The 15887-nt window shown below is 40.8% G+C and overlaps 1 protein-coding gene across 1 annotated transcript in view; it reads left to right on the top strand.

The window, feature by feature from the left end:
* The window catches only part of suds3 (SDS3 homolog, SIN3A corepressor complex component), a 76767-nt gene extending 63316 nt beyond the window's left edge, over positions 1–13451 (top strand). Inside the window, exons 9-12 of the mRNA XM_070887699.1 lie at positions 661–682; positions 833–938; positions 6693–6777; positions 13145–13451. Of these exons, the coding sequence (XP_070743800.1) occupies positions 661–682; positions 833–938; positions 6693–6777; positions 13145–13243 (312 nt within the window). The 3' untranslated portion in view covers positions 13244–13451. The remainder of the gene's footprint in view (positions 1–660; positions 683–832; positions 939–6692; positions 6778–13144) is intronic.
* The last annotated feature ends 2436 nt before the right edge of the window (positions 13452–15887 follow it).

Raw genomic sequence — 15887 nt, 5'->3', positions numbered from 1 at the left:
ACTGCTATCGTTGCCCAGCAACTCAGACGCTTCGACGTTGATATCGCCACCCTAAGCGAGACCTGATGGGTAGGGGAAGGTCAGCTCAAAGAGCAAGGTGATGGTTACACCTTCTTCTGGAAAAGCAAATCAGAAGAAGAACACCGCCTCCTTGGAGTTGGCTTCGCCATCAAGAATGAGCTGCTGGGCTGTCTCCGAGACTCCCCTTGCGGGATAAGCAAACGTCTCATGACTTTTCGGCTCACTCTAGCCCGGAACCAGTGCGCTACGGTCATCAGCGAGTACGCCCCAACACTGGACGCTGTAGATGAGACCAAAGAGGAATTCTACTCCAGCCTCGAACAATCCCTGTCCCGAGTCCCAATGGACGACAAGCTGATCCTTCTTAGCGAGTTCAACGCCAGAGACAAAGGACAAAAACCTCTGGGGAGGTGTGGTCGGCAGAGAGGGGGTAAGGAAAACCAACTCCAGCGGTAACCTGCTCCTGATGAAATGCCTAGAACAGATCATGTTACAGTGTGCAAAGTTAGGCTGGGCAGTTCCACTTACGCATTCCAGAGAAAAAGTGTGTGTCCGCTAGTTAATTGCTGAAGGTGACAGGTCTGAAAATGTTTGATTCTCAAGGAGAGTAATTTTTTTTTCCCATTTTATTTCCTGCAGCTCAAATCTCCAAAAAGACCAGGTAGTTATGCTTTTTATTATCCAGTTTCCTTGTGGTTACAAAACTGTTCTATTTAAAATAATTATTACAGGAGAAAACAAGAGGTAGTGAAACAGAATAGTTTTTGTTGATCCAGTATGTACCTTAACCACATTCTTGTTTTTTGGGTAGCATCTCCGTCTTCTCCTGAGCACCTTCCCAGCACTCCGGCTGAATCGCCAGCACAGAGATATGAAGCACGAATAGAAGAGGGAAAGTTATATTATGATAAGAGATGGTTAGTCAGAAATTTGCATTTTTCTTTACCATTTACAGCTGTGGTTGTAATTCAACAGAAGAATCGATCACATGATTAACATGCACCATTAACATGTTACCGTTTTAACTCTATCATGACAGAAACTTAAGTTACTTTGGGCATTACTTTTTGAATTTGTAAAATAAATGGTCAAACAAATATTATTGAATTTGTATTGTTAGATTATTACAGTCCAATAATGTGATTATTTTTAAAACCATGAAAGATAATGCCAATATCCCTGAGTGGCTGTGTAAATTCCTATAAAAACTCATCTTTGTTTCTTTAAATTATCTAACATTTTTGGGTCCCTTTTTAAAGAAAATATCTGCTGCTTTCTGCATGTAAACTAAAAAGGCCACTAGATGGTGGTGTAAACCCACGGTTTCAAAATCTTCACCTCAGCATCTTTTGCTGCTGTCCGTGGTTCAAATTCATCTCGTTGGTTTCTCTAGGTATGTTGATGATGTGTACAGCATTCTAAAAATGCATTCTACAGTGATCAAATGTTTAAATTGTCTCTTCCAGACTGATACAAAATTAAAGGTTAATAGAAAATGTATTAATAAGTCAATGCAGGAATAAAATAACTTCAGGTGAGATTCTTGACATGGGGCTGATTTAATTGTTTCTCTGAAATAAGTTACTGAACAGGGAATTGTCTTAGAGATATGCAGATGGTGTGGAGAGAAAACATCAGTCTTCCCTTCATATAGAAACAAAAAAGTCAATGTTTTCTGATCCCTTTGTCATAACTCTTTTTCCAAATAGAATATTAGTAGTGTACTGTGTCCTATCCTACTGCATGTTGCTCCTCTCTTTCCCCTTCCCAAAATAAAAATATGCCTGTACCCATGGTTCAATGCTTTTTAAACAAGTACTCAAAGCTTATCTACCCAAATTCAGTATTATTGGATACTAATCAGTTTAATTACCTGGCTCAAATTCAACATCCTACTACATTGATATTATGGGCTGTGACTGTATAACTTCAGTGAAATAGTGATAAGAGGCTTAGTTTGAGGACTTAACTCATTGACAAAAAAATATACAATACTGATCCTCTTCCTCTCTAAGTTGCTACTCTTAAATTTTACTCATCACTTTCCAGCTGGCTGATGCATTTCCATAAGTGAGGCTGTTTTCTCAGATTGCATAATGTTCAAATGGCAACGCTGGCAGTTGGGGTTATCAGAAGTTAGTACATTAGCATTGTAGGTAATGGGCTATTTCAGAGTGCAAAACTTTCCTTGAATTCCTGTTACAGGAGAGAGCAGCCTTGCAGATGAAGAGAACCATCATGCTTGTCAGGCAAGTTCTCCAATTAATCCAGGTGCTCACCAACCTTATAAAGTCTGGACCTGCATAAACATCATCTTGACATAATACCCTAATGTTGTCTTCACAAATAAAGATAAACAACTTTTAAATGCTCCAAAATAGTACTACTAGCACTAACTTAGTTAACAAATAGATGTGCCTTGTGCACTGAGCCATCCTTTCACATATGCAGCTGATTGGAAATCTGTTGTCCTAGATTTCAGTTTACCTCGCTCGTTGCTTTGGTAATCTTTAAGTAGTAATTCCACTTGTTTCCCAGTTGGGGGCAGCAGATGGCTTTTGCTTTATTAATCTGTATTCCTGGCATTGAATCAGATAGCTCTTTAATATTCAGGCTTACTCGCATCATTTTTAAGTTTGTTTGCAGCAAAATGGTAGTTTTCATAAACAGACTTCTAATAATATGTAAAGATACTGATTTATTTTAACTTTGATCACAGTGTCAGAAACAACTAGGTAATCCACTGTTGCCAGATATCCCTTTACTTGTCCAGGCATGTAAACTTTTCCCCTATAGTAACTGTCAGCTCTGCATCTTTCACTATCTTCTTTCACCAACTTTGCTTTTGCATGCATTTCTGTCTGTGGGCCTCTGGCTTCCAGTCCACACCTGATTGGGAGTCCTTGAGTAATTTCCTTGTATTGTAGCTGGATATCCAAGCCATTTTTCTCTGATGTTGCTGACTGATTTATTCCCGACCCTGTGCAGCATTTTGACGTTCCTTATCTGGCCTTGTTATCTTTTCTTCGTTAATTTTAAATGTGAATGTGAAAACTAACCTTTCAAAATATGCAACACACATATTCCATTAATGGTATTGAAATAGCTAAGGATAAAGTTGAAAGGGACTTAATAGTCTTAGACTGGACACTCAACATATTGTTGAGCTGCAGTCAACAAAGCCAATCGAATGTTGAACTATGTAGCCAAAATAGAATACAACTCCGAAGAAGATGCAATAAGATGAATATTACAGGTATAAGACTGTGTTGGAGAAGCTGTATTACAGTTTAAAAAAAAAAAAAATTCAGTATTACAGTGAGTGATTTGAAAATTTACAAAGATGGCTGACCCAGGGAGACAATTTTTCTGGCTATACAGGCAGTCCAAAGGTTGTTAATGTTCTGTAAGTTGAGGGTAAAGTCTTATCTTCTGATGGTTAGTGGTAAAATATAGGAACAGGATTACGCCATTCAACCCCTCTAGCCTATTCCACCATTCAGTTAGATCATGGCTGATCTGTACCTGAACTCCATTGTATCCCTTGATAATCTTGCTTAATAAAAAATGTCTTGAAAATGTCAATTGACCTAGCCTCCACAGCCTTTTGGGAGAGAGAATTACACATTTCCATTAATCTGTGTGGAAAAAGAACTTCCTGATTTCACTCCTGAATGGGCTAGCTCTAATTTTAAGATTGTGTCCCCTTGTTCTGGATTCCCCCACCAGAGGAAATAGCTTCTCTGTATCTACTCTATCGTATCATTTTAAACACCTCAATAAGCTCACCCCTCAACTATCTAAACTCAAGGGAGTGAAACCCAAGTTTATGCAGCCTGTTCTCATAATTTGACCCTTTAAGCCCTGGTACCCACTCCGAGGCCAATATATCCGTCCTGAGGTGCAGCACTGAATGCAATACTCCAGATGAGGTCTGACCAAGGCTCTGTACAACTGAAGCATAACTTCATCTCCTTTGTATTAAAACCCTCAAGCGCTTATTAGACTACATGCCAACAGCTTCCACAAACAATGTTAAATTCTTCCAGATTTTTAAATGAGTGTCTGCAAGTTAAGCATTTTAAAATTACAGTTCTTCAAAAATGGCAAGGTTGTGTAGATTTGATTTGGGTTTGACTTCAAAATTCTTTGAAATGTGTTCTGAATTTCAAATCACTGAAGTTGAACAGATGTACTCTGCTTTAAGACGTTGGTTGAGAATTAAGAAATTATTGTTCCAAATTTCAAGAGCATCAAACTAATAGGAATGTTTTTTAATGCCTGCTATGAGTCAGACTTGTGTCAAAGCTCCTTTTGTTATAGTGGTATTGTTACCAGCAAGTCATCGCACAGCATGGAAACAAAGCCCAAGGTTTGAAGTATTTGGTGAAGTACAAGGCTATAGTTAAATCATTTTGCATTCCCCTTTGAATTTCCACTGATTAAATCTGTAGAGTGGAACATCAGATAGTCTCATGACCTTGGCATCCCTGAATCGGTATGTGAAACAAATTGTGGGATTGAATGATTTTTAAGCCTTCTGCAGAAGTATTTTATTGTGGGTTGGGGTGGAGAGAAAGATCCATATGTGCATCTATGTTTCAGCATTGCTAGTGTTCCAATAAACTGAATGCAGATTTATGTCCAAAAGTTCTTAATTTCGTCTACATTGGAGGAAAGGAATAAAGTTGATGTGTCACTCTGGCTTGCTTGTTGCATGTCTTGTAGCACCTAGCCCAAGGCTTAAATCAAAGAGTTGATTCCTCACCTGTTTCCTTTTGAGGAATGTATGTTGGAGGTTGAGAGTGGAGAAGGGTAGAAAATTCAGATTAGCTCTGTTTGGCTATCAAAAGAGAGAAGCACTGTTTCTATTAGTGGTAAAGAGACCAAGTACGTGCCATTACATTCCTGAGTTTTAATATTCCCAGAGATGTAACATTACTTATGTTGCATCTCTATTACTACAGGGTGGGGTAGGTACTTCCCATACTTGTGCTTATATTGAAATATGTCCCTCCAAGCAATGGTACCATTTGTGTAAAGGATAATTCATTTTGTTACTTTTGTTACACTAGATAATGTAAGACACCAGAGTGTCATCTGTTGCTTCTGGAATCAAACTCGTAAAAGAAAGACAGAAGGAGACTTCTATTTATATAATCCTCTCATCATGTCTGGGAATGCCATAAAGTGCTTCACAAACAATGAATTGTTTTGAGGTGCAGTAACTGTTGTCTTGCAAACTTCTTCTGCTTAGGCAGTCCCCCGGAGTCGAGGATGACTTGCTTCCACACTAATGAGTTCTAAGGTGACTGATGAATCCGATGTGGGGTCTACAGACTCTGTCACAGGTGGGGCAGGTGGTGGTTGAAGGGATGAATGGGTGGAGTGCTTATTTTGTCGTCGGCCCCTTCCGCTGTTTGTACTTGGCTTCCGCGTGCTTCCGACAAAAAGACTCTTAAGTGTTCGGCGCCTTCTCCTCCACTTTGAGCAATATTGGGCCAGGGATTCCCAAGAATTGGTGGGGATGTTACATTTTTTCAAGGAGGCTTTGAGGGGGTCTTTGAAGCATTTTCTCTGCCTTCCTGGGGCTCGCTTGCTGTGGCTGAGCTCGGAGTAGAGTGCTTGCTTTGGGAATATTGTATCAGGCATGAGGACAATGTGGCCCGTCCATTGAGCTGGTTGAGCATGATCGATGTTGGGCCTGAGAGAGAACACTGATGTTGGTACACCTAACCTACCAATGGATTTGCAGGATTTTGCAGAGGTAGCGTTGGTGGTACTTCTCCAGTGCTTTGAGGTGCCTACTGTACAGTGTCCATGTCTCAGAAGCATATAGGAGGGCGGGTATCACTACTGCTCTGTAGACCATGAGCTTGGTACCGAAACAGATGGTAGGTGGAAAGAGCACAGGAGATCCAGCAATTAGCAGACAATCATGACATGCGTGGATTTTTTAGCTGAGTCAAGACCACCTTGGTCCTCAAGGTCCTATCCCACTGAGAGCTAAGAATGGAGAGGTGCTCATCAAGGACAGTAAGGCACTTGGCGCTCTCTGGAAGGAGCACTTCGAAGATCTCCTTAATCAAAACTCTTGTCTTTGATGTGAGTGTCCTTGACTCCATCCCACTGCATGCTTACCCGCCACCATCTCAGCACAATACCAGTCCAACATGAGGTTGAAAAGGCCATTTGACAGCTGAAAAACAACAAGGCCTTAGGAGCAGATGGAATCCGCACTGAAGTATTAAAACATAGCAAAGAAGTACTCTTGATGCAAATCCATGACCTCAACTTTCTTATCTGGAAGGAGGAGAGCATGCCAGGGATATGCAAACAGCAATGAGATGAATAATTAGTTAATCTGTTTTTGTTGCTACCTGAGGGAGGAATGTTGGCAGGATAGGGTAAAACTCCCTGCTCTCTTTGAATAAAGATCTTCAGCCTTTAAGATCCACCTGAACCAACAGAATAGGCAAACAGAGCTTTGATTTAACATCTCATGCAAAGGGACCGTACGAGTGACAATGCAGCACTTTCTCAATACTGCACTGGAGTGCCAGTCTAGATAATGAGCTTAGGCCTGGGAGTGAGGCTTGAAAAGGAATGTTTCAGATAAAAGCAATAATTTGAGATGTATTTACAAATGTTGCCATTTTTGCATTTTGCAGGTATCACAAAAGTCAGGCTATCTATCTGGAATCCAAAGAGAATACGAAGATCAGCTGTGTAATTAGCTCAGTTGGAACAAATGAGGTACTATTTCTTCTGACCAGTGGGCCTCGATACTTTAGCATTCTGATAGATATTTTGATTTAGGTATATTCTATTTAAAGCCTGACCTGGTAAAGGTCAAAGCAATTTACAGAGGCAAAACAATAGATCTTTAATCTAGTTATGCATCTTTAATCCATTTGGAAGATAAATATTTGTGTCAATTTAAATGTCAAGGTTCAATAATATTAGACATTTTCTTTACATAGCAAAATCCATGTAGTAATCAGGTGTTACATTTTTAAAGTTCTAATTTTTATCAGTAGACCTTATTTATTAACCTGGCCTTTTCATTGTCCATTTCCATCCAGTGATAATTAAAACAAAAAAAATATTTCATGCCCTTTTCCATCATTTCACATAAATGGATTTGGAAATAATTTAGAATGGCAATTTGAATAGATGTAAACTTGTTTCACTGTTCAGTTCTTCTGTAATATTTTAATTCCGATTTGCGTGCGTAGTTTTTCTTTTTCTTTTGCGTAGTTTTTCTTTTTCTTTTGCGTAGTTTTTGTTTTTCTTTTTCTTTTATCAGTAAGTAACATTTAGCATTGTTGTTGCCAAATTAAGTTTGTCTAAGGGTTAAGTCATGGCAGGAGAGCTCGGACACATGCTCCTCCTGTACAATGTGGGAAGTCAGGGACGCTTCCGGTGTCCCTGACGGCTACATGTGTGGGAAGTGCATCCGCCTGCAGCTCCTGACTGACCGCAGTGCGGCACTGGAGCTGCGGGTGGATTCACTCTGGAGCATCCACGATGCTGAGAATGATGTGAATAGCACGTTGAGTGAGTTGGTCTTACCGCAGGTAAAGGGTGCACAGCCAGATAGGGAATGGGTGACCAACAGGAAGAGCAGTGCAAGGAAGGTAGTGCAGGGGTCCCCTGCGGTCATCCCCCTGCAAAACAGATACACCGCTTTGGGTACTGTTGGGCAGGATGACTCATCAGGGGAGGGCAGCAGCAGCCAAGTTCATGGCACCGTGGGTGACTCTGCTGCACAGGAGGGCAGGAAAAAGAGTGGGAGAACTTTAGTGATACGGGGTTCGATTGTAAGGGGAATAGATAGGCGTTTCTGTGGCCGCAACCGACACTCCAGGATGGTATGTTGCCTCCCTGGTGCAAGGGTCAAGGATGTCTCGGAGCGGGTGCAGGGCATTCTGAAAAGTGGGGGTGAACAGCCAGTTGTCATGGCGCATATAGGGACCAACGATATAGGTAAAAAAACGGGATGAGGTCCTACAAGATGAATTTAAGGAGCTAGGAGCTAAATTAAAAAGTAGGACCTCAAAAGTAGTAATCCCAGGATTGCTACCAGTGCCACGTGCTAGTCAGAGTAGGAATCGCAAGATAGCTCAAGTGAATATGTGGCTTGAGCAGTGGTGCAGCAGGAAGGGATTCAAATTGCTGGGACATTGGAACCGGTTCTGGGGGAGGTGGGACCAGTACAAACTGGACGGTCTGCACCTGGGCAGGACCGGAACCAATGTCCTCGGGGGAGCGTTTGCTCGTGCTGTTGGGGAGGAGTTAAACTAATATGGCAGGGGGATGGGAATCTATCCAGGGAGACAGAGGGAAGTAGAATGGGGGCAGAAGCAAAAAATAGAAAGAAGAAAAGTAAAAGCGGAGGGCAGAGAAACCTAAGGCTAAAAGCAAAAAGGGCCACATTACAGCAAAATTCTAAGGGGGCAAAGTGTGTTAGAAAGTTAAGCCTGAAGGCTCTGTGCCTCAATGCAAGGAGTATTCAGAATAAGGTGGACGAATTAACTGCGCAGATAGCAGTTAACGGATATGATGTAATTGGCATCACGGAGACATGGCTCCAGGGTGACCAAGGCTGGAAACTCAACATCCAGTGGTATTCAACATTTAGGAAGGATAGACAGAAAGGAAAAGGAGGCGCGTGGCATTGCTGGTTAAAGAGGAAATCAATGCAATTGTAAGGAAGGACATTAGCCTGGATGACGTGGAAGCGGTATGGGTGGAGTTGCGGAAATCCAAAGGGCAGAAAACGCTAGTGGGTGTTGTGTACAGACCACCAAACAGTAGTAGTGAGGTTGGAGACAGTATCAAACAAGAAATTAGGGATGCATGCAATAAAGGTACAGCAGTTATCATGGGTGACTTTAATCTACATATTGATTGGGCTAACCCAACTGGTAGCAATGCGGTAGAGGAGGATTTCCTGGAGTGTATTAGGGATGGTTTTCTCGACCAATATGTCGAGGAACCAACTAGGGATCTGGCCATCCTAGACTGGGTGATGTGTAATGAGAAAGGACTAATTAGCAATCTTGTTGTTCGAGGCCCCTTGGGGAAGTGTGACCATAACATGGTAGAATTCTTTATTAAGATGGAGAGTGACACAGTTAATTCAGAAACTAGGGTCCTGAACTTAAGGAAAGGTAACTTCGATGGTATGAGGCGTGAATTGGCTAGAATAGACTGGCGAATGATACTTGGAAGGGTTGACGGTGGATAGGCAATAGCAAACATATAAGATTCTGACGGGACGGGACAGGTTAGATGCGGGTAGAATGTTCCCGATGTTGGGGAAGTCCAGAACCAGGGGACACAGTCTTAGGATAAGGGGTAGGCAATTTAGGACTGAGATGAGGAGAAACTTCTTCACTCAGAGAGTTGCTAACCTGTGGAATTCTCTGCCGCAGAGAATTGTTGATGCCAGTTCATTGGATATATTCAAGAGGGAGTTAGATATGGCCCGTACGGCTAAGAAGATCAAAGGGTATGGAGAGAAAGCAGGAAAGGGGTACTGAGGGAATGATCAGCCATGAACTTATTGAATGGTGGTGCAGGCTCGAAGGACCAAATGGCCTACTCCTGCACCTATTTTCTATGTTTCTATCTTTACTGTTCAGTTTCACTGCTGTTTAGTTATTCAGAAATGTATCTTGAAACTATTGTTGTTATGCAGAGTAACCATTGTAGTGAAATCTTGTTTGCAAGAATAAAACTTCAATGTAATCAGCTGACATGATTATTGTTGATTACATCTAAGAAAGCAATATATTCAGACACTGGTACAATTTCTGAGCTTGATTCTTCTTGCATACTTGTGGGGAGTTTTTAGATATAATGACCAGAGTTTACTGCTTCTGCACTTGCCAGCCCATTAAAGTGAATGGGAGAAAAACCATGGACCTGTGAGCACAGATATGAAACGTCCTGCCTAATATTTTTTTCCTATTTGATGCACCAATTCCTGTTGCGAGCTTGTAAAAGAAGCACTCTTGCCTCCGAGTCAGAAGGTTGTGGGTTCAACCCCCACTCCAAAGACTTGAGCACATAATCTAGGCTGGACCTCAGTGCTGCACTGTCGGAGGTGCCATCTTTCAGATGAGACATTAAACCGAGGTCCCATCCTATGGCACTATTCGAAGATGAGCAAGGGAGTCTTACCTGCTGTCTTGGCCAATATTTATCCCTCAGCCAATATCACTAAAAACTGATTAACTGGTCATTATCTCATTGCTGTTTATGGAACCTTGCTGTGCACAATTTGGCTGCTGCATTTCCCTACATCACAACAGTGACTACACTTTAGAAGTATTTAATTGGCTGTAAAGCACTTTGGGACATCCTTACCCTGAGGTCATAAAAGGTGCTATATAAATGCAAATTCTTTCTTGTCTGTCTGTCTCTATCTCTCTAAGATTAATACAAATTATTTGTTGCATTATCTGCTTTGCATTGTCAATCCAATTTCAAACTAAGTGTAAACTTTGTAGGCCAAGAAAAGTTGAAATGCTGAGACTGTGTTTATGTAGTTGAACTGATATGAATGCTTTACCAATGCATTAATTAAAAATTAGGGCAGCTTACATACTAGAATGTCATTCTTTATTGGAAGTATAGTTTTACATTATTCTCCACAGTATCAGACTGTAAGAGCAGTGCCAAAACTTGAACTATTTAGGAGCTGCTGATTTCACTCTAAACGACAGTTGTTTGTTATTCCATGCAACAACAACAACAACTTGTATTTAAATAGCACATTTAATGTAGTGAAACATCCCAAGGTGCTTCACAGGAGTATTATGAGATAAAAATTTGACACCGAGCCACATAAGTAGAAATTAGCGCAGGTGACCTAAAGCTTGGTCAAAGAGGTATGTTTTAAGGAGCGTCTTGAAGGAGAAAAGCGAGGCGGAGAGGTTTAGGCAGGGAGTTCCAGAGCTTGGGGCAACAGAAGGTAGGGCCACCAATGGTTGAGCGATTATAATCAGGCATGCACAAGAGGGCAGAATTAGAGGAACGCAGACATCTTGGGGGAGGGTGTTATGGGGCTGGAGGAGATTACAGAGATAGGGAAGGTCGAGGGCATTTGAAAATAAGGATGAGAATTTTGAAATTGAGGCATTGCTTAACCAGAAACCAATGTAGGCCAGCGAGCACAGGAGTAATAGGTAAATGGGACTTGGTGTGTGTTAGGACACGGGCATCCGAATTTTGAATCACCTCTAGTTTACGTAGGGTAGAATGTGGGAGGACAGCCAGGTGTGCCTTGGAATAGTCAAGTCTAGAGGTAACAAAGGCATGGATGAGGGCTTCAGCAGCGGATGAGCTTGGCAAGGGCGCAAACGGGCGATGTTACGGAGGTGGAAATAGGCAGTCTTTGTTATGCTGCGGATATGTAGTCGAAAGCTCATTTCGGGGTCAAATATGACACTTAAGGTTGCGAACATTCTGGTTTAGCCTCCGCCAGAAGTTGGGGAGAGGGTTGGAGTCAGTGGCTAGGGAACGGAGTTTGTGGCGGGGACTGAAAATAATGGCTTCGGTCTTCCCAATATTCAATTGAAGAAAATTTCTGCTGACAAGCAGTCTGACAATTTAGAGTCTGTGGAGGGGTCGAGAGAAGTGGTAGAGAGGTAGAGCTGGGTGTCATCAACGTACATGTGGAAACTGACTCTGTGTTTCCAGATGATATCACCAAGGGGGCAACATGTAAATGAGAAATAGGAGGGGTCCAAGGATAGATCCTTGGGAACACCAGAGGTAACGATGCGGGGATGGGAAGAGAAACCTTTGCAGGTGAATCCCTGGCTACGATTAGCTAGATAAAAATGGAACCAGACAAGTGCCGTCCCATTCAGTGCAATCACTTGGTGAGTTGAAATGCTCGAACTTTCACCGACACAGGTTCCTGACAGTATGATGTATCTCTGAATGTTCTGGTGCAATCATTGCAAGAAATCTAACTTTGCAGTGAAAGCACTGAAAAGTGGTTAATTGTAAATGAAGTGAAGCTTCCATTGCACTTGAGTGAAGCACTAGTTAGCAAGTTGAAATGATGGTGTCTATAAGTTATAAATTGCATAACTTCCAGCTACTGGCAGAAAAATTGCTTGTGCATGAAGTCTTACCTAATTCAGAATTTTTCGGGGGAAAATGACAGTTTTGATGAGCAGACTACAGATATTCTACAGATGATTGATTTTTCGGAGTTTGCTATGAAAATCTGAGGTCTGATCATTTAAATAGAGCAAAATTAAAATGTGCAGAACCGCCACAGAAAATAAATAACGATTAAATATGAAAGGCTGATGCTTGCAATGTTGAATCGTGAGTAACAGCAATATTTATCGCTTGGTAATTGAATGTTACATTGGACTGAGTGCCAAAGTTCAATTTTAGTTTTTAACGTATTAGGTTATATTTGTATGTTCTGGGGTTCTTGCTTCCTTGGCTATATTATCTCTTCTGGATCCTTTGCCTAGATGTTATAAAACTGCCTGGCAATGAACTCCAGTTTTATACAGGTACAACATCTGAAATCCTTGGGACCGAATCTGTTTTGGTTTTTGGGTTTTTCCGGATTTCAGACAAGAAAATCAACAGTCTGAAATCCGGAATCCTCGACTGCATCCGTGCCGGGTTTTGAGCGCCAAGGTCCGAAATCCGACAAAACCCAAAATCCGACACAGATTCGTTTGAGGATTCCGGATTTCAGACTTGATTTTCTTGTTTGAAATCAGGGATCCTCGATTGAATCCGTGCTGGATTTTAGGTTTTGCCTCAAAAAATGAACGGTTTTCGGACAGTGATTCCGGACGACTCCATCAGCTAACAGCAAAATGTCCGGTTTTCAGACAACTCCGGTTTTCAGAGTTCCGGATTCAGGGCGTTGCACCTGTACTGCCAAATAAATACCCTTGAACTAAGCACAGATGCTTCGTGCTGTTATATAGTAGCAACTAATAAGTATTTTTAACTCTTTAGCCTTTAGAGTGTCAGAAGTTGTGTTATGGATGAAGAGAATGTATTAATGTTAAAGCTTTAAATTTTCAATTCTTTTGTAGTATTGATCCGATTATATTTTTGTTTCTCACAGATATGGGTAAGGAAGACGAGTGACAGCACAAAGATGCGTATATATTTGGGACAGCTACATAGAGGGGTGTTCATTATACGTAGGCGATCTGCTGCCTAGCACTCTTGCCAAAATATGTTGGAGACTGAGACCTTCCAGTTATATCTCTGCTCAGAGGGTGACTCTTCCCTGGTTTTTGTATGGACTGTATTAATGCAAGCGAGCTTAGTGACAGACTGGAGAACACACAATTTGATGACTCTTTCCAATGCCAACTCAGTTCTGATGATTGTGTATATTTTTAAGAATAAAATTCACCTTTTCAAGAGTTTTTCTTTACTTTCATCTTCCTCCAAGATGAAGTTGACCATTCTTTATGGCTGGAAACTGCCAATTTGTGGATCGTTTCATTTATTCCAGACAACAAGATGAAAACCAGTTTTGTTTCATTGCTGGACAATCTGGAACATTTTTACCTGAACAATTCAGTCATCTGTTTTTGTGAGAGAAATTTGTTTTGTACATGATGTTTATTTTATAATAATGCTTTACCATAGTCACTATTGGGCACAGGTCAAAAACATGTACTTGTTTTTAAAAAGTGTATTAAATAACCTTGTTTCTTTGAACAAATCAACTCGAGTTTATGTTTTATAGTATTCTGTATCCTTTAATAAAACTGAAAATGGTGGCGGCCTGTGATTATGGTTAACACTGTGTTATGATCTACATTGTGAAGTTCTGCTATTTTTCCTTAGTGTTTTGCAACCTGTAGCATTGTAACAGAATCAAATCAAATCATTCTGCTCTAATTTTGTGCTACCAACTTGATTGCCATTGTAAAACATTTTTTTTGAAGTTGCCACCTAAAAATGCTCATGATCAGCGACTCCTTGATTCAATAAGCTTAGATGCTCCTCCATTTGACTTGGCACTCAGGAAACCTTTGAAATAGTTGAAGCATTTGGCTCCTACGGAAACAACATTTGAGAGATGTGATTAAATCAAAAATGTATTCCTTTTGTAATTTAGTCCCTGGTGATACGGCAAAACTAGTACCTACTACACGATCACTGTATAATGACTGCTTATACAATTGATATGGCACAAAGGAGCTTTTGCTGTGGCCTCCACCTTCCTCGCCACCATTTAAATTCCACAATTGAGTGGAGACATTTTTGAGTTGTGGAAAATTGTATTGGAGCTTTAGAAAAGATTTTAAGATTTGTATTAGAAACCTTATTTTAAAAAAAAAAAGCCAAGGTAAACTGTTTTGGTTCAACCTTCTCTAGAAAGTAAGTGAACTTGACAGCATATCAACTGTCTTACTTGGTGCTGTTGCTGCTAATCTCGTTTATTAAAAGCTAAATCATGTTCATTTGAAATATATGAATTCCTCACGCAGCCACATATTGATGAATTACATGCCCCAAGAAAACTTGTTCTCGTTTGCTATGTCGGTCCCCTAAAACCCCACAGTTTAGTGGTGTTTTCTTTTTGTTAGACATTTTTATAAATGTACATTTAGACTTTTGTTTTTATACAGTGCTGGAGATGAGAATTGCTGTATATACATGCGTCTTAGTGATCTTTTGAGTTACAAATTCAATTGCTTACAGTTAATAATTGAGGAATATCATGATACATTAATATAATGAATAATACAATCAAGACTGCAACTGCCTTTTATTCATTTTCTCAATTGAAATAAAACGTTTTTGCACTGATTGTGTTATTTTTTTACGGTCTATTTTTGATTACAAATAAAGGAAGTCTGTCTCTATTTTTGAAATGATATATTAAACATGGTGCCAGCTAGCTTTGGAGATGTTTATATTGCACTTTGAAGTCCTTATTGAACGTTTTGTCAGATAAAGATATTTTAAGAAATTGGTACATTATTTCTAAATCCCAAACAATTCTACCATAATATACAATAGTTACTAGAGGTTGAACCTCCCTTATCCGGAACCACCCCTCGTCCAGAACCATTCCCGGCCACCGGGTGGCGCATGCGCAGAACTCCGACATGAACAAATTGAAGTCCCTCCTTGCTGCCGACTCGCGCAATCGCTATCCTGACCCTGCGATCCACCGCCCCCGCCACCCCCCCCATAATCTCTCTGCTGCACTCCCAGCCCCAAGCCAGCCAGCCCCAATATCCCCGTGCTCACTACCTGTACCATCCAATTTAACGTGACCACCCTTCGTCTGGAAACATCCCTTATCCAGAACAGGCCCGTTCCCGAAGATTCCGGATAAGGGAGGTTCAACCTGTACTTTTCTACAGGATACTCCTCTAGGTGATTAAGGAATAATGCAGGTTATCTGGATGGAGAAAGTTTAAAAATAATTGTTTTGTACTTGTTCAAAAATGTTACCCAATTATGTAAAAGTTGCCATTTAAATGTCTGTCCTTGCACCTAATTTAAATACAGTATTCAACTATGTGAGATTATTGGCTGGGTTATTGACATAGTGTAGTGCTGTATTCTTGCGCTGTGAATGTATACTTTGAAATGACCATGACAAACTAAAAGAAAAAGCTTACGTTATATAGCACCTTTCATGTGATCAGGGCATTCCAAAGCACTTCACAGCCAAAAACATCGACCTGAAACGCTAACTCTATCTTTCTCCACCGATGCTGCCTGACTTGCTCAATGATTTCCAGCATTTTCTGTTTGTAATTGCTTTTGAAGTATGGTCACTGTTGTTATGTAGGCAAATGCAGCAGCCAATTTGTGCTCAGCAAAGTTCCACG

Source organism: Pristiophorus japonicus, chromosome 8, assembly GCF_044704955.1.
Source record: "Pristiophorus japonicus isolate sPriJap1 chromosome 8, sPriJap1.hap1, whole genome shotgun sequence".
NCBI lineage: Eukaryota > Metazoa > Chordata > Chondrichthyes > Pristiophoridae > Pristiophorus > Pristiophorus japonicus.
This window is presented reverse-complemented; position numbering and strand designations above follow the sequence as displayed.